General features: G+C 42.6%; 1 protein-coding gene across 2 annotated transcripts in view; it reads left to right on the top strand.

Annotated features, from left to right (window-relative positions):
* The window catches only part of Dnah11 (dynein axonemal heavy chain 11), a 314,894-nt gene that overhangs the window by 132,051 nt on the left and 163,821 nt on the right, over nucleotides 1-19,022 (top strand). Inside the window, exons 36-42 of one of the 2 annotated variants that reach the window (XM_028880929.2) lie at nucleotides 5,066-5,204; nucleotides 8,914-9,006; nucleotides 10,696-10,890; nucleotides 12,150-12,227; nucleotides 14,321-14,453; nucleotides 15,940-16,067; nucleotides 17,033-17,181. In XM_028880929.2, coding sequence (XP_028736762.1) covers nucleotides 5,066-5,204; nucleotides 8,914-9,006; nucleotides 10,696-10,890; nucleotides 12,150-12,227; nucleotides 14,321-14,453; nucleotides 15,940-16,067; nucleotides 17,033-17,181 — 915 coding nt within the window. Of the gene's footprint in view, nucleotides 1-5,065; nucleotides 5,205-8,913; nucleotides 9,007-10,695; nucleotides 10,891-12,149; nucleotides 12,228-14,320; nucleotides 14,458-15,916; nucleotides 16,068-17,032; nucleotides 17,182-19,022 lie in introns of both variants that reach the window. The other variant, XM_037210919.1, reaches the window with a different exon arrangement.

The following is a 19,022-nucleotide window of genomic DNA, read 5'->3' as shown; positions in this document are numbered from 1 at the left end:
CTTTTTTTTTTCTACCATTATTCCTTATCATGTTCCAAATGAGTGTATCTTTGGATTGTATTTGTTTTTTATTTTGGATACTGGGGCTCATTAACTAGCCAGCCCAACCTACTAGGCTAGTCCCAGGACAGTGAGAGACCCGGTTTAAAAAAAAAAAAGGTGAATGGTGTCTCAGGAATGACATCAGAGGTTATTTTTTGGCCTCCACATACACTGGCATATGTTCTACATACACATGTGTACTCACATGTACACAGACACACACACAGTCTTTCAGTGAGTTTTAGCTTAGGATTAGAATAGAATTTGTGAACTGGATGCAGAGATCCACAGCTAGGCCCCAGGTGGAGCTCCGGGAGTCCAGTTTGGCAAGAAAGAGGAGGGTTTGTATGAGTGAGAATTGTTGAGACCAAGGTTGGATAAAGCACAAGGACAAACAGCCAAACGAATGGAAACACATGAACTATGAACCAATGGCTGAGGGGCCCCCAACTGGATCAGGCCCTCTGAATAGGTGAGACAGTTGATTGGCTTGATCTGTTTGGGAGGCATCCAGGAAGTGGGACCAAGTCGTGTGCTCATTGCATGAGTTGGCTGTTTGAAACCTGGGACTTATGCAGGGTCGCTTGGCTCAGCCTGGGAGGAGGGGACTGGACCTACCTGGACTGAGTCTACCAGGTTGATCTCAATCCTCAGGGAAGGCTTTTCCCTGGAGGAGGTGGGAATGGGGGGTGGGCTGGGGGGAAGGGAGGAAGGGGGAGGGGGGAGAACAAGGGAATCTGTGGCTGATATGTAGAACTAAATTATATTGTAAAATAAAATTAAATTAAATTTTAAAAAAAAAGAATAGAGTTTGCAACAATCTCTGAAATGACTCTGAGCATCCTTTTGGCATCCTTGTGCTCTCAAAGCAGCATCTCAGGATTGACGGTTGTACAATAAACTATTGATCGCCTCTGCAGGATGAAATAGCCAAAATGTAATTCTTTGCATTAAAAAAATTCATATATTTCACCAGTATGTAAATTAGCTTTACATCTTTAATTAGTCGTAAAATTCTATGAATACCCAAGAATTGTTTTCCTTGTTATTTATCATCAGTGAGTGTTCGATTTGTTTACCTAGTCTGTATACCTGTAGGCCAGGATCCAGGACAAAAGGGAAGTCTTCCTGTGACGAACCCACACAGTTTGCTTACTGCTCTCGGGCATCATTATCTGAGCATTTTGGTTCTGAGACAGGTCCAAGCTTCTGGGCTGATCAGGAGTTTGTTGCTTTTAACCACTGTGTATTCTACTGTAGATGTATTAGAAGCTGTTCATCTATTCACCACTCAGTGGGCATTTTTAGTAATTCCAGTCTGGAGCCTTGGTGAATAAAGCTGCTATGAATGTGTGTGAAAATCTTGGCATGGACATGGTTTCATTTCTTCTAGGTGTTATCTAAGACTGGTCATGTGGCCAATACGTGTTTTACATAGAAAAATATGCAATGTTGCAAAAAACCCTGGACTCCTTTTACAATTTCACCTTTAGTGAATGAGAATTCTGTTGTTTTATGTTCTTGTCAAAGTCTGACATTGCTAGCAATGCCAACATTAAGACATTTGTTGACAATTTTTAGCTGATATAATTGATCCATTATAGTGTATCATTATGGATTTACTTTGTATTTCCGTGAAAGCTCATGGTCTTGAGTATTTTTTCATGTGTTTACTAGTCATTCCGTGTGTGTGTGTGGGGGGAGTTTGTGTGTGTGTGTAAAACGTATTGTATGTGCAATTCCTTTATTAGATAACATATATAAGTTTTTCTCTTATTTTGTGGTTTGCTTTTTTGCAGTTTTTTATGGTGTCCCTCAAAGATAAAAGTTTCAATTATCATGAACTATAATTTATCAACTGTCTTGTTGTGTTTTTTAATATTCTAGTTAAGGAAGCTTACTTAGCCAAAGCTTGGAAGTTTTTCTACTATGTTTTCTTCAACAGGTTTTGTTGTTTTACAGCTTTGTATCATTCTGTTAATTACTATATGGTTTTTTCATGATAAATAACCTTTTGATCTTAATGTTCCTGGGATAGACCTTATTTACTCAGTGGCATTGTTTTTATGTGTTTTGCTGAACTTTATATGCTGTAATTTTGTTAGAGATTTTCAAAGTTTTGTCCTACAGAGGACATTGGTCTTTAGTATTTGCTTTGTAATCTCTGATTATGGCCTCATAGTAATGCTGATATCATGATATTAGCTGTTGAGTGGTCTGTTTTCTAAGACTTTGTGTGGGGTTGGTATTATTTACTGCTAAAATATTTGATAGAATTAATCAGTGAAGTCATCTGGACCAAGATTTTTTTTTTATGGTAATGAGTTCCTTTAGCAGATATGAAGTTGTTGAGATTTTACTTCTCTTTGGATTAGTTCTGATGATCTGTATCTTTTATGGAGTTCTTCCTGTTGTCTGGGTTAATGAGTGTTTTAGCATGCATTTACCCATTGTATTATCTGCTAGGATGTCCCAAATTTCACACATGGTAGCAATAATTTGTGTTGTCTGGCTTCCTGTTTGTCCATAAGGATAATCTAAGGTTTAGCAGTTGATTTTTTTAAGAGTTCTTTAGGATTGACAGTGTGTCTTTAACTCCTGAGCATGCCTCCAAAAGAATTAAATGCCTCTTTACATAGATTATAAGAACATTTGTAGATTTTAGTGTGGTTTCCTTTAATTCATTTAAGCTTAAAATATGCTTATCAATCCATTTTATATTTAATCATAATTCATTTACATTTTATTCTAATTTTATGGTATTACTTTAAAAATGTAATTCATATAATGAAAAGTTCAGTAGGTAATACAAAATGAGTATTTAATTCTGTTCCCTAATGTTCATCAAATATTCTAACATCTCATGTTGAATGTTTTCCCCTCTTCATAATAACAGCTTTCTCTTGAATAGTAATTCCATGTCTCATTTTCTTCAGCTAGAGAATTCCTACCTAGCAGTGAATGCAACGGCTACAGAACACACTTGTTTGAGGGCCGTGCACCCCTCCAGTATTTCCACAGCTCTGACACAATTCATTCTATGTACTTCTTTCATTTGGGTCTTAGAGTCTTAATTTTTTTTTTGACATTTTCATAAATTCTGTTTGACAACCTAACTGCAGCGTCGTTTGTGTTTTGATGTTAGTGACAGTGTCATGATCGCTCCGAGGCTTGGCTCTCGATGTCTCCAAACTTTCCCCCTTCAAGAACAGTGTGCCCTGAAACTTCTAGGGAAATCCACCAGCCTGCATCGCTGTCAAAGACAGATATGAAGGGTACTCACCCCTTAGAGTTGTTAGAATTGAGACAGGGCAGGAGGAGGTTTTAGCACCCTGTGGGGCATGAAACAAATGCATAGTACATACTAGTATCTACAGGTTGTAGAATGTGGCTCAGGGTTCGGAGTGTGGCTCTTAGCATGCACTGGGACCAGGGTTCAGTTCCCTCCATGGTTAAAGTTCCAAGGGATGGAACAAGAGAGGGTGATGGGAATGGAGGAGGGAGATCAACTACCATGCATGCTTTCTTATCTGCAGAATTTAGATTTAAATATATAAATGTACTTGTATGACATGAAAGTAGATCTGTTTGGAGGAGGGGAGGGGAGAGTAGTGGGAGAGTGAATGGGTAAGGTGTGATGATAGCTGTACATGAAAATGCTACAATGAAACCCATTATTTGTACACTAAAAATTAGTAATAAGTTACTGCGTGTATTAATGTAATGATAACATGCCAACACCTTCCTTTTCTCTACTTTCCACTCTTCTGTTGCACAATGAATAGTAAATATGGACTATAATCTGGGGTCAGATTGGGCCTAAGGGACTGAAGCCCCTATCTAAAGACACTTTAGGGAGTATCCAGGGTAGGAAACTCCGATGTGTGTGTGACTAAGCTCATAGAGACAGGTAAACATTTTGGAATGCACAGTCTTAAATCTAAGTCATGGGGCTTACTTATTCATTTGCCTGTGTTCCATACCTGGGTTTAGTGGAAAGGCTTCAAATCTGTCTGTTTCTGGCTCTTGTCTTTTGGGGAGGGAGGGGGTATGAAACCCTCCTGCATATAAAGAGGAATTTGAAACTACATTTTCCTAAATTTTCATCTTAAAAGCCCCTCCCAGTGGAACCTAGTAGCATTGTGCAAGAGATAAATTGTACTCCCTTAAAATATTTTGGTTTTTCTTTAATTTTTATTTTATGTGTTTGAGTGTTTCGCCTGCATGTTATGTAATTATATGACATATGAGTCTGGTGCCCACAAAAGCCCACGTAGGATCCTCTAAAAGTAGAGTTACAGATGCTTGTGAGAACCAAACCTGGAGCCTCTGGAAGAGCAAGAAGGAGCATCCCTCCAGCCACCCCTTGTATGTGTTTTTGAGAGCGGTGGTCAAGTGTTCATGGACTCTGTGAGCTGGCCATCAGGCACAGCAGGCTTGGGAAATTAAAATGCATCACGTTTTTTGTTGTTGTTGTTGTTAAATAAATCACAGCAAAGGAGATGAATACTTGGAACTCCAACTTTGTCATTATTTTTGTTGCTTGTGCCCGGGGCTTGTCTGTGACTGTGTGGAGGTGCCGCACATCCAGTGATGGCTATTGAAAGCAGACATGGGGCAAGGTGCGGTTCCCTAGAATGTTTCCTAGCAACATGTTGTTTGACTTTTACCAGAATGCTGCTCGCCACAGCTAAAGGCTGGCCTCTTGTGCTCAACATCAGTGCCTCTCCTGTCTCCAGGCAAGACCAAACCCAACCAACAGGGCAGGGAAGTTAATGTGTTACGTTTTCGTTAAACTTGCTCCAGCCCAGGCTTCTGCCGCGTCTGCTGTCTCATCATCTCCCTGGTGTCCAGCGGACACGTTTTAGTGGACCCGCAGGGTTTTGTAGGCTGTGATTGACAGAGGCCATTAGGACCTGCTTAGGAGTGGTGAGAGTGTTGTTACAGGCTGACTGCTGGGTTTAAGTGATATGCACGTGTGACCTGACCACATTTCAGACTAACGCTCGTATTTGAACTGTAGACCCTGTGCCATGGTGGCCCCTGACACCGAGCTGATCTGTGAAATCATGTTAGTGGCAGAAGGGTTCGTGGACGCACGCTCATTGGCCCGAAAGTTCATTTCATTGTACACTCTCTGTGAGGAGCTCCTGTCCAAGCAGGTGAGGACTCTGGCTATTCTTATTTGGTTTTATGTCACATTGAAGTAGGTCTTTAAAAGTATGGATGCTGAATAGTTTATCATTCAAATGATACAGATATTTGGAATGGTTTCATACTTTCTGTGGGATTTTCAAACTATGTGTTTTCCAAATCTTATTTTTTTCCCCCCTGAAACTTAGTGTGTAACATTTTACTTATACTCCATATGGCTTTTTATCAAGAGGTTATGAGATTTTCTCTAAGCATCTTGATGCTACAGTTATAAAGGACATTTCACATTTGCCTTCGTTTCTTGTGGAGAAGGCGGAAGGGGTTATAAATGTAAGGTGAGGTTGATTCTTGAAAATATTCTAGAAATGTTGGTTTTTCTCATTGGCTGCTAATCCCTTATTTGGAGATGTGTGAGGCCTTGTTTATTTATCCTGGCTTCTGGAATGGGTGAGGCTTACATTCTTTCTCTTGTTCCATGCTTCTTGCAGGTTTGTGAAGTGGTTGATACACCACAAACAAGTGCGTGTCAGCAACAGTCTTCTCAAATTTAGCTTTGTGTGCAGCTTTGGACCTGTTGTGATCTTTCACTAATCCCTTGTGATTACACAATGTAACCTGCAGCTGTTACATAATGGGGCTGTTAACACACGGTGACTTGTGCTGCCCAACATATTCATCTTAATTTACTCACTGTTAGGGTGAGATATGGAACCCAAGAGATAAGATTATACTGTCATTTCAAGGGTAGGCTTTTGGGAAGGGAGCTGTAATGGCTACATGCAAAAACAGCATGCTGCACTGGTAGCATGCTCAACTGTTGGTGTGTTTTCCATACGTGAAATGACTGGGGAAATATCATAATTTTTAACATTTTTCACTGCAGAGTAAGATTATTGGTGTTTTTGTTTTCTTTTATGATCTGAAATCTTGTTTAAAATTCTGCTTAGGTTTTATAATAAAAAATACACTTCTCATGGAAAATGAAATTGTTACCATGTCCATTGTAGCCATAACAGTGACATTTAGTGACATCTGCTATAGCCAAGTAGTAGGGTTATTGATGGCAGAGAGCGAAGAGGAAGACACGAAGCAAAGGAAACAAATACCCATGTGTTCACTCTAAGAACTTGGAGGTTCAATTGCATGAAGTAAAAGTTGGAAGAAAGAAGGGAAGGATCATCGGCGTTCTCAAGGAGGGAAGGGTTGATGTTTGCAGGATAGATGGCATCTACTGTGTTTGGTTTGGTTTGGTTTTGAGATAATGTCTTACCCCCAGCCTCCTGGCGGTCTTCCTTGCTCAGTCTCCTGAGTACTGGGACTGCAGGTATATATAGCCTCACCCAGCTATATGAATTGTGTTTTACAATCTCCTCAAGATGACCAGTCCGGTGGTTATCATCCTGTTGATAGATGTGGAAGTTCGTGAAATAGCCCAAACTAGCAGGTGGTGGGGAGCCAGTATAAGCTGAACTCATTCTAACTCCCTCTCTGAGAGGAAAGCAGGGTGCTGGGACCCAGGCAGGATGGAGACGAGTTCCTCTGCTGAGTGCAGGAGAAGAAGAAAGCCTAACCAAGAAAGGAGGACTGAGCTAAGAGCACAGCTCAGGGACATTTCTGAAGGGCCAAGGAATTTGAAGAATCAGAGAATGTTCCTGAACAAAGGAGTGAAATTGGAAGAGAGTAGAAATGAAAAGAAAGAGTTTTTTAAAATCAGTATTTATTGGATGTTATTTTAGTAGTCATCACAGTATTTAAATACTCGGGTTGGTCCCCTCAGAACTGAGTCTCCAGAGTTTCTGCTGTATCTTCGCCTTCAGCATCACTTCTGCAGGACCTGGCCATGACCCAGGCTCTGTGCATGGTAAACCTGTTAGTCTTTCCTTTCCTCTCCCTTCTCCAGCCCTAGTCTGTTTCTGTACTATAACTTCCAGATAATCTCTACCACGGCCTGTGACAAAAAACAATTTTTCTGCTAAGACTCTTCATTAGTCTATCCATGTATGTGTACACCGACACACACACACACACACACACACACACACACACACACACACACACACACACGCCCCTTACCTTTATTATCTGCATCACATATGGGTGTTTTAATTCTGTTCTTCTCTATTTTTGTCACCAGCAGAGATGATGGTCAAGACCTAATTTGGTTTTATTATCCACAAATGGATGAGCTGGCATGCTTATTCCTGTATTTATCATTTCCGTGTCCACAAAGCATTCATTCCCACATGAACCATTTTACCCCGCAACCATTTGTAAAGTAGACGGCTACTTCTGTCTGCCTCCCTACAGCTGCTGCTGCAGCCAAGGCTTGGAGGAGAGGTTGTAGCAGGAATCTTAAAGAGTCTTATTAATAAAAACAACCCTGGAGCCAGGTATTGGGGTGAAGCTGGAAGTTCAGAGAGACAGAACAGGCCACAGCCACCTCACCTCGCCAATTCCTCAGCTGATTCTGTTTCCTCAGACTGGAAGCCTCTGAGTCCTCATCCAGAATGAATCTCAGCTAAACTGCTGCTCAAAAGCCTAAAAGCTTAACTAGCATAGTTCCTGGTTTTCACACCTTATATACCTTTCTGCTTCCTGCCCTCACTTCCTGGGATTAAAGGCTCACTTTCTGGGAATAAAGGTATGTGTTACTATGCCTGGCTGTTTCTAATGTGGCCTTGAACTCACAGAGAGCCAGGCAGATCTCTGCCTCTGGAATGCTAGGATTAAAGGTGTGAGTGTAACCATTTTCTGGCCTTTGTATCTAGTGGCTGTCTGTTCTCTGACCCCAGATAAGTTTATTAGGGTGCACAATATTTTGGGGAACACAATACCACCACAAGAGGTCACCTGCCTGTAGGCACAGCTGAGAAACGTTTGAGAGAATGTTTGATAGGTAGATAGGGGACCAGTCACCCCAAATCAGGCATTTTGGTGCCAAGACTGGTGGTGCACACCTTTAATCCCAGCAGAGGCAGTTCTCTGTGAGTTCAAGGCCAGTCTGGTCTCCATAGCAAATTTCAGGACAGCCAGGGATACATAGTGACACCCTGTTTCAAACAAAGTCACTTTTGAATTAAGTTCATGTAATATATGTTTACTGAGCACTCTTCTGTATGCCAGGCTGAAGAACTCTGCAGACTGAAATAGATACACTATTCCAGGAGTTCAGAGCCAGTGGGATTCATGGGGAATGATGTGCAGATCTCAGAGGGATGCTGGTTCATAATAGAATTTTGTAATTTTCATTGTATTTAACGCCACCACTGGGCCAGGGTTGTCTAAGTGACTAAGACAGAGAATGGGTAGCTAAACATTGAAGGCTGGAGCTGTGTGTGGTTGGTGCATGGGCCAGGGCGGTGGGGGGCGGGGCGGTGGGGGGGCAGTGGTAACACAACACTTGGACCAGTCCACGTTCTGAGCCAGGTTGACTGAGGAAGAGGAACAGAGGAAGGAGATGGACACCTGAGCAAAGCTTCAGTGAAATACTATGGAAAGAGATTAGTGGGGGGGGGGGAGGTTGGAAAATGGCTGAAAAATGTCAGACATGTGCCCCACAGACAAGGCTTTTTAAATGATTTGTTTCGTTTCCAGAATTAATTGTTCTAAATCATAAAAATGTGTATCTATCTGAACTCTTTTGGTTTCCAACCTTTCCTTCTGGAATGAAGATCTCATTCAGTTCCTGAGAAAGACATGCCTATGCTTTTATTTTAGGATCACTATGACTGGGGACTTCGAGCTGTTAAGTCTGTCCTGGTTGTAGCCGGCTCTCTGAAACGAGGAGATAAAAATAGACCCGAAGATCAGGTACTGCAGTGCTAAATGATGTTGTAGAGTGAGCAGCTAAACGGCCTCAGGCAGGTGGAAGTGTGTACCTGGCTGGTGAGGCGCACGTAACCCCATTTATAAAAACATCTATTCTTAATGCAGGATATTTTAAGGGTTGGCATTTCTTGAAAGTGGTCACAAGTGTTCCTGAGTACAGAGATGGGAGCCAGGGAAGGGGAATGTGATTTTTATAAGTGCTTTTGAAATATCAACCACAAAAGGTATTTTGACAGATATAATAAAATAGCTTAGTAATTACTGTTTGATTTCCTTTGAGAAACATTTAGGAACTCTGATTAATGTAGTTGGGATATTAATCCTGAAAAGTCAGTGAGCGCACAGTTGGTCCAGTGAGGCACAGAACACCCACTGTGTGGGGCAGGCATATGGACAAGAGGTTCACACAGCGACAGTTGTGTCAACAGCAGAGTTGACACAGCATTTGTGAAGCCACCAGGGAAGTTTCTCCTTCTGAGAGAGAAATATGGTGGCACAGCAAGAATTCTCCTTGTGTAGGAAGGGGAAAGATAAGGGGCAGACAGAATTATTCACATATGCATGCAGTAGATCTTGAAATGTAGAAGAACACTAGACACATCTAGAATGTTCTTTTTATATCAAGGGACATTTATTTGTCTTAAATTTGCTAATATGTCTCTTCTTGGTCTCCACTCATGCTTAGCCAACATTTTCTTCACTCCTTTATTCTGCTCTGTGACAAGCGTCGATGGAATGTGTAGCTCTTATAGAACTTACTCTGATGTTTGCGTTACTGCTCTTCAAGTCTAACATCCACTTTAGTTTCTAACCCACATCAGGCAAAAGCTCAAACTAAAAGTATTTGCATTTATGATCTTGTGATTGAGGAGTGCTTCGAGCAATGTGATCTGATAGGCCTGCTCAACTTCCAGTCACCAACTTCTTGGTGAAGGCAAGAGACAGTTGCAGAGGCATTCTGAAGATAGAACACCTACCAGGGAAGGGGCCAGGCCTCCTTGCTCATCTTATTCTGAGGGCCATCCATGATCCACTAACCTGAAAGCATTTCCCTCCCTGTGGATAGAGAACAGTGCTCTCATCTCAGATTTAGATATGAGGGCAGAAAATGCATTGTTAGGGGCTTGGAGAGATGGCTCATTGGTTAAAAGGGTATGCCACTCTTCTAGAAGACCTGAGTTTGGTTTCCAGTGTCCAGCCTGGGTAGCTCACAACTGCCTGTACTTCTAGCTCCAGGGTCTTCTGCCTTCTTTGGATATGTTTCTTCTTTCTCTTTCTTTCTTTCTTCCTTTCTTCCTTTCTTTCTTTCTTTTTTTCTTTCTTTCTTTCTCTCTCTCTTTCTCTCTCTCTCTCTCTCTCTCTCTCTCTCAATAGATAAAAACAAATTCTTTTAAAAATTTGTTGTTAACTCAGTATTTGTTAGACTTTGAATTGGCTATGGAAAATTACACTTAATTTTAAATAGTACACAACACAAAAATTATACATCTTAGGGGTAACACTTGATACTTCAATACAGTATATACTATGCAGTTTTTAAATCGGGGTAAGCATTTATCTTTTCAAACATCAATCATTTAGTTGTGATTAAAAAGAAAACCTTTCAAAGTCCTTACTTTTGAAACGTGCCTCATATCCTTGAGACCCAGAGTCCTCTGTCCCCTGTCCCAGGTGCTGATGCGATCACTGAGAGACTTCAATATGCCTAAAATAGTGACTGACGATGTCCCGGTGTTTCTGGGCCTGGTTGGTGACCTGTTTCCAGCCCTGGATGTGCCCCGGCAGAGGAAACCACACTTTGAACAGATGGTCAAGCGGTCCACCCTGGAACTCCGCCTGCAGCCCGAAGAAAGCTTCATCCTCAAAGTAAAAGACTTACTGACTGTTGGTGGCAGGCAGTGTGATTGATAGTTCATGTAACTGCTTAAGTGATATTTATCCAAAACGTTAATTTTTTTACAGGGCTTGAATGTGATTTTATTGAATACTTTCAAGCATTTAATATCTTAGTCAGCTAAAGAACATGTTAAGTAAATGCTTCAACATCTAGTCCCTTCCATCAAGGACTTTAAAGCATAGAAATGACTGCCATGATACTAAGTGTAACACTTTTTAAATTGATTACAAAACTTCTTGGTAACACATGACAAAATTTTATTGTGTTCTTTCTTCCTCCAATTTGTAGAATTCTGAAAGTAAAATCATCAGTGTGTTCTTGTAGGGAGAGGTATGTCAGCATACATGACAAGCACTCGGGAAGGTACTCTGGCTTCTCCAAAGCTGTGTCCAGGCAGGGCTGCACTGTGGACAGTGAACACATGAGCAACAATGCATCACAAGCCTGTGTTTCAGACAGTTTATGTGATGGGAGTCATTACTCCCCTGTGGGGAATGACCACTATACATCATTTCGGGTGAAAACTCTGCGTGTACCAAGTTATATAAAGTTATGAAATAGGGGCCAGGGCTCAGTGAGGGAGAGGACCTGCGTTTGAATCCCCCTACCCATGTGAAATCCGGGTGTGGCTGTGTGTGCCTGTCACCCCAGTGTCGATGGAGGACAGAGACAGGTAGGTTCAGGCACCTCATTGTTCTTTAGAGCCGCGACTCTCAACGTGTGAGTCTTGACCCCTTTGGGAGTTGAATATCAGATAATCCTGCATTATGTCAGCTATTGACATTCCAATTCATAACAGTAGCAAAATGACAGTTATGAAGTAGCAGCAAAATAGTTTTATGGTTGGGGATCACCACACATGGCCTGTGTTAAAGGGTCACAGCATTAGGAAGGTTGAGAACCACTGCTCTAGAGAATAAGGTAAAGAATGATAGATTCAGCATTAATCCCTGGCCTCCACATATATGCATGCATTCATACCTTACAAATGTTGATGATGATGATGATGATGATGATGGTGATAATTGATGACAATGCTGACTTCATATTATCCTCCCTTGTGCTGTTTATGTGGGAAATCTGCAATAAGCCATACTGTGGATGTACAGTCTATTTTCCCGTATGTAAGTGGGGGCTGACTAGGGCTTCAGGAGAGAACTATAATGAGTAAGTTGTCTTTGGTCGCTCAGTCATGAAGGTGCCCGAGTGACAGGTTGTCTGTGTGCAGGTTGTCCAGCTTGATGAGCTGCTGGCTGTTCGACACTCCATCTTCGTGGTTGGAAATGCAGGCACCGGGAAGAGCAAGGTAGGACAACTCATGCTGTGCCTTTTAGCCTCGGAGGAATCTTCTGGGGTGGGGAGGGGCAGCGACTTTCAGCAGAAGGCTGCCTCGAGTTAGAGTCTGAAACCACTGTTGCCTTTCATCAGTTGACACTGTTACCTTTTATATTGAGAGAAAGGGGGCGAAATGGGACATTTTGTGTACACACATGTGTGCGCGCGCATACATACACACACACACACACACACACACACACACACACACACACACACACCACCAGGAATAATAGGCTGAACCAGACACTCTCCACACAAGACAAGCGGCGTTCTGCTGTATTCAGGCCTGCACCTGCACGCACATCTGGCCTCTTTCACCGAGGGTGAGAATGCTCAGGCTGAGTGAGCCGCCTGGCTTTTGGGACTTGATGAGCACTGCCCACCTTTATCAAAATGACCTTCTTGCTTTTTCAGCGTTATCATGAACTCTCCTTCCATATCATTAAGAAAACAAGTGCAAATATTTCCCCTCATTATTCCTCCGGAGGTAGAGCCTTCCTCGGGGCCAAAACAAAGCTTGAGAGGAAAAGAAGGTGGCAGCACCCACATTTTTGAGGTCCCTATTGTGTGCTGGGCTAGGTGCATTGTGTGTGATTTTCTCCATTGCGATGAGATGCTGTGGGTGTTATTAAGCCCCATTTTTAGTTCACTGCTTGATTCTGTTTGGCCTTCCCGACAGTCCTGGCAGCACACTTGTTTTCTTGGTTGGCAGACGGTGTATGCCGAGCTGTGTGTCTTCCCATTCAGGATGCTCGGGTATAAACACGCTTGGTGGCCAACAACTAAAAATAATCAGAATGGGCATGAGGGTTCTGGAGCATGGCTGCACACGGCACTTGCCAGTCCTCAGAGCTGAACCCGAAGGGGAACAATTGCTGGGGGAGGCTGGGTGGGGAGACTTTCCTAGTGAAAAATGTAATCATTGCAATATTAAAGTAGATTACTGATAGACCTATAATTACTTTGTTAGTGTAACTTTCAGATGTAGGCCATGGTTCATGGAAGGATAAAATTAAATTCTGTAATTTCTAGTAGATTAATGGTTTCTAAAAATGTAAGCTGCATATCCCTAAGGCATTTCATTTCTTTCCTCTACTCTTCACCTATTCTGTCCTGTTCAACACATACTTAGGCTGACATAAGCAGGTCGTGTTATTTACCCACTCACCATCCTAAAGTGGATGGCAATGTTTTACCAGCCCTTCAGAACCCCTAGGATTGGATTGTCAAGGATGATACAGATTTAAAACAACACCTTTGGCTTTTCAGGGGACGGTAAAGGACAGGTAGGACAGATATTGGGTCAGTTAAATAGATACCTACCTAATGAGGCTCAATTCTGAGGTCTTCCCCTTCAGGCTGCTTTTGTTGATTAGCTAGTCTCCAAGCACCAGTGACACTATACCCTGGGTATTTGCTTTGATGCTGCCCAGGGCACTGACGCCTGTGGAACAGCAACCAGGCCTCTGCCCACCACATGCCCGGAAGCACAGCTCCAGTTTCTCCAAGTCAAGACCACATCCTGTGAGGGTTCTCTCACTGCTCCGTGTCATTGGGCCTTGAAAAATGTCTATACCAGTATTGTTGTCATCCCTGAGTTTTGGTTGGAATGCACACTATGGGTCATCCCTCAGGCTGCTAAGTGGGGAACTCTGGGAGGGCTTCAGCAACCCGTGTTGACAGCCTCTGGACAATTCTGAGATAGTCTACAGAGTAACCTCACGAACAGAAATGCTTATACACATTCATGTATAGTTAAAGATCTCAACACCCAGTCTATGTATAAAGATCTCAAATCCACTCTATGTACATAGCTAAAGATCTCAACTGATAAAGCAGCTTTCTCTTGTCTGTCTCTGTGAATTGGGGGAACTGATTTTGTCACCCCAAGCATCCATGGGCTTGAATTTTACAAGATGAAGATGGAAATGTACCTATGGCCATTTTTCCTGCCTTCTGCACTACACACAGTAGCACACGATGCGTTAGGAATGCTTGATCAACCTCTCACTGTCCCTTTGTTCAGCTCTTACATTAGTTTTCTTGGCTCACTCTTCCCAGATTTTGAGAACATTGAATAGAACATATGTTAATATGAAACAGAAACCCATTTGGAGTGACTTAAATCCCAAGGCTGTAACAACAGATGAACTCTTTGGTTTCATACATCATGCTACCCGAGAATGGAAAGATGGCAAGTACTATTTCCCTTTTTGATGCACTAAAAATGTCTTTTTCTCTATCTCCTTTTAGAAATCTGTCTTTCGGTATAAACCACAGCCATACTCACAGATTTGGGTCATAGTCCCAGTTTAACTGTGTGTTGATACAATCAAAAGTATAGCTGGTCATGTGACCTGTAGACTCAAACATGGTTTGAGGAAGTGCTTGATTGCGTTTGTCAGGTTCCGACTCAGAGCTGTATGTTTCACTCACACCAGGGATAGCAAGGCCCCTAGTAAACCAGGGAGAAGTCAATGTGAATGTCCTGTTTCTAACGTTCCTAAGATGAGACACTCAACAAATGCAGGTCGGCATCACAGCTGCCAGACACAGAAGGCAGCGGAAACTGAAATTGAAAACATTTTGAGCATAAGTTTGGGGGTTCAGAATATTTCAGATGCTTGATTTTTTGGATTAGGGATGTCCAACCAGGGAAGACAATGCAAACATTCCAAAATCCCTGAGAATTTGACATTGGAAACACTTCTAATCCCAAGTTGTTGGTGTAAGGGACACTCAGTTTGTATTTGGGAACCATTAGAAAAGCTGATGGCTTCTACTTCAGTTATGGTGGCCAATTTTACTGACTTTAGGAGCTTTTTATACTTTTTTTTTTTTTTTTTTTTTGGTGTTTTGTTTCTTGTTTTTGATTTTTTTAAAAACAGGGTTTCCCTGTATAACAGCCCTGGCTGTCCTGGAACTCGCTTTGTAAACCAGACTGGCCTCAAACTCACAGAGATCCATGTGCCTCTGCTTCCCAAGCCCAGCTGTGGTTTGTTTTTTATACCGAAGACTTCACAGAGGAATTCTCCATGAGTCCACTGAAGCAGGTTTGCTGAAGTTCATAAAGCCAGCACTCACAGACTGCTGCCGGAACACACAACACACAGACACGTGATAACAGCAAATCGGGTGCTTTTCTCCATCTCAGGTTTTGACAGCCTCGCATAATCCTCATGACTGAAGCTGTGAAGTAGACGGGTAGCACTTTGAAGCATGGGATTTTAAAATTTAAACCTTGAATAATGTAATAGGAAAAAAATGGAATAATATAAAAATGTAATAAAAAGAGGTGAACTTGCCAGGCAATCTAAGATAGATACTGAACATGTGTATGTGAAAAGGGATGATGTTTTTTTCACTTGTTACGAGTTTTCAGTTTATATACATCACTGCCTATAAATCTCAACAACAGTTCTTCAAGGAAAGCATTTTTCCTGTGTGTGACAGGTGCTAAGCTCATTTACTGAAGGCCGGGACCCTCCCCCGGAGGTGAAGCGTGCCTGTTTGTATGTAGGAGAACTAACTGGCTAGAGAGTCCACCTAGAAAGCGCAGAAAGAGGCCACTGTATGCCACGCATTTATTTAGCTGATAAAGGAGCTTCCAGGAGAAATGTGTGCATTTTAGAGACAAACGGTCCTTGACTGTATTAGCAACAGTTACTCCTGCTTTCCAGGCCTCTTCTCATCCATTCTGCGAGAGCAAGCGAATCTCAGGCACGATGGGCCAACCTGGATAGTCCTGGATGGGGATATTGACCCTCTGTGGATCGAATCCCTGAACACGGTCATGGATGATAACAAGGTAAGAGACACTGTGGTGCCACTCCTTAGCCCGACATCTAAGGGGCATTGAGGATGCCATCCAACTGCTAGTGTAGTGACCTCTGATACTCTGTAATGTAGTATTTTTTATGGAATCATTATTTTGATGAATGATGTTTTCCTCATAATTCATAGTTAAAGAATTTGAGGGAATATGTTTCCCTTGTCTCTGAATTGAATCACCTTTCATGAAAGTTAGGTACATAGATAAGAATTCCATTTATCTGCCTTATAGTTTTCTAAGAGCCAAGCATTAAATTCTTCTATCTTATGCAGTCTGACTAAATATTGAATACATAAACAACAAAGGAATGATTTTGTGCCGTATGACAACTGATGAAACCTGATAATGCAAATTAAGTTGTTCCTATGGCTACAGATTATGTTTAAATGATTTCCCAAGCGTGTTGTGTGGTTGTCCTGGGAACAGCAAAGACAAGAGGTCCCACATGATACCAAAAGAACAACACAAAGCCTGTTGTTGGGGCAGGAATGAGAAATTGGGAGCCAACATTACTCCAAAGTAGCATCAGTGATCACCTTAGCAGCAGGAACTGCTTTCTGAATTGAAGACACTCTTTATCAGAAAAGAGGTCTGGGGTCTTCATACCTATGAGTGACTATAGGACAATTGATATTTGCAGTGTTGCAGATTCTCAAGATTTGTTTATTGTGGAATTCGGGTCTTATGGGAGTCTACTTACATTCGGGTTAGTAACAGTTACTACTGCTGCTGAAGGATTGGTGGTCATGAGTCGGTGAAGGCAATATTATTCTTTAAGGATTCAGCCAGACTGCCTCTGGGTAGGCTCAGATCTCAGTTGAGATGAGTCTACCTGTGGCTGCCCTACTGGGGACAATACTAGTTGTGATGGTCTGTTGGCTGCTGTTTGGGCTCCTGGTGGCAACCTGCCTCTGGCAACCACCACATACTGCTCGTTGCAGGTGCTGACCCTGGCCAGCAATGAGCGAGTGGCCCTCACACCCTCCATGAGGCTTCTGTTTGAGACCCACCACCTGAGAACAGCCACCCCAGCCACTGTCTCGAGAGCTGGCATTCTGTATGTGAACCCGCAGGATCTGGGCTGGAACCCGTGAGCATTTCTTTCTTTTCTTACATTTTTTTTTAAAAAATGTGTGTGACGTGAGCTTTATTGCATTACCATCAAGTTAGGCAACGTTGAGAGGCAGAGAGTGTATTGGCACTGTTATCCCACCACCGCCGCCACCACCATCATCCACAGAACTTTCCCCGTCTTCCCGGGTGGACACTGTGCCTGCCAAGCGGTAACTCCCTCCCCTCCCTTGCCTGAGCCCCCTGCCTCCCCCTTCGGCTGTTGTGGACGGTGCTGTGAATACGGGCACACAAGCACAAATTGCTCTTCAGGGTCCAGTTTCAGCTCCTTAGTGATAACCTCGGCATTGCTAGGTCAAATGCTAACACAGCTTTTCATCTTTAAGGAGTTGGTATCACAGTTAACCACAGTGGCTGCACCACGCTACCTCCTTACTAGTCCCCCACAAGAGGATGCTGAGATTGCTATACACTTGCTGGCACTGTCCTTTTTTTCCTGTGTTCTAGTTTTCCTCACTGTCTGCTTTTCTAGGACCCTCACTGAGTGGTGTGAGGTGGGATCTCACTGTACTCTGCACTTGTGTTTCTCCAGTGGCTAGTACTATGTAGGGCATGTTTTCATGTGCGTGCTAAGTGTTTGTATGTCTATGAGAAAAAGTCTATTCAGCTCCCACGTCCGTTCTCTAATCAGCTGGTCTTAAGTTTTACTTACTTATTTTAATCTCAGTTAAAATGATTTGAAGGAGATATTACTAATTAAATGTAAGGCTCATTGCATTAATTTAAAGGTAATTAAATTAGCACCCAGGTGTCTAAGTCATTTTTACTTACAGATTATCTTGATTACACACTTAGAAAATATTTAACACTCAGTAAATATGTGTTGAATAAAATGAACAAATCATCATTTACATGAAGCACTTAGATAAATAAATCATTTTGTGAGCATCTGCATGTCTGTGCACATAATATGCACATATATTTAAACAATAGAAATGCTTCATTCCGAGCAAGGGTTTTGTATCTCTTGCTTGGATCACACTTCTCAGTTGCTGTGTGGTTATGTATCTCCCACAGTGTTCTCATTCTGAGAACCTTTGAGCTGGGCAGGTGGCCATGAGCTCCCATAGCAGACGCCCTCCGTCAGATCCTCTGCATAGCCTTCTCACCTTGTCTTTGTCCCAGACACTGTTCCGTGTAACACACACCTGGACTCACTGCCCTCTGGCTTCTGGTTTCTTTGGCTCCTGAAGAACGTTGGCAGGAAATCAGAAGGAGAGATGAGAGCGAGATCAGGCTCTTTTCTGAGCCCTCCCCAACGGGGTCACCTAAGGATGGCTATGGAGCGTAGCTCAGGTCAGTAGCCCTTCTGTGATTCTCCTGAAGCTGCCTTCGTCTAGGTCCTTCGAGTCATCCATTTTTGTGTCCCAGCATTCCTTGCTTTCAGCCTGTGCCAGCAAGTGTCCCTCACTGTAGCGAATCCTAAGAATTCCTGAATTTATAAAGAGAGAAAGCTGGTTTGGGCTCCAGCAGCAGAGGCTCAGTCTCTCATTATCTGGGCTCTTGGTTTAGGGGCCTGTGATGAAGCAGTGCATTGTGGTAGAACAGAGCCATTGCCCTCGTGAGCAGGCTATCAAAGGGAGAAAGGAAGAGACCTGGTCCTCCACGGTCCTTTTTAAAGACACGGACACAGTCACCTGACACTTCTGCACCCCATATCTTGCAAGTGCCACCACCTGGCGTGAGCACCACATGTTTCACCTAAAGGGGTTTTTGAGGTGCCTGTAAGCCCAAACCTTGTTTCTCTTTGGTTTCTCTCCACCCTCCTGTCACTTTGTGGCCGGTCCTTTCAATCATCCT

The sequence above is a fragment of the Peromyscus leucopus genome, chromosome 14 (genome assembly GCF_004664715.2).
Source record: "Peromyscus leucopus breed LL Stock chromosome 14, UCI_PerLeu_2.1, whole genome shotgun sequence".
Taxonomy (NCBI): domain Eukaryota; kingdom Metazoa; phylum Chordata; class Mammalia; order Rodentia; family Cricetidae; genus Peromyscus; species Peromyscus leucopus.
Note: the sequence above shows the minus strand (reverse complement) of the source record. Positions and strands in the feature narration are given on the sequence as shown.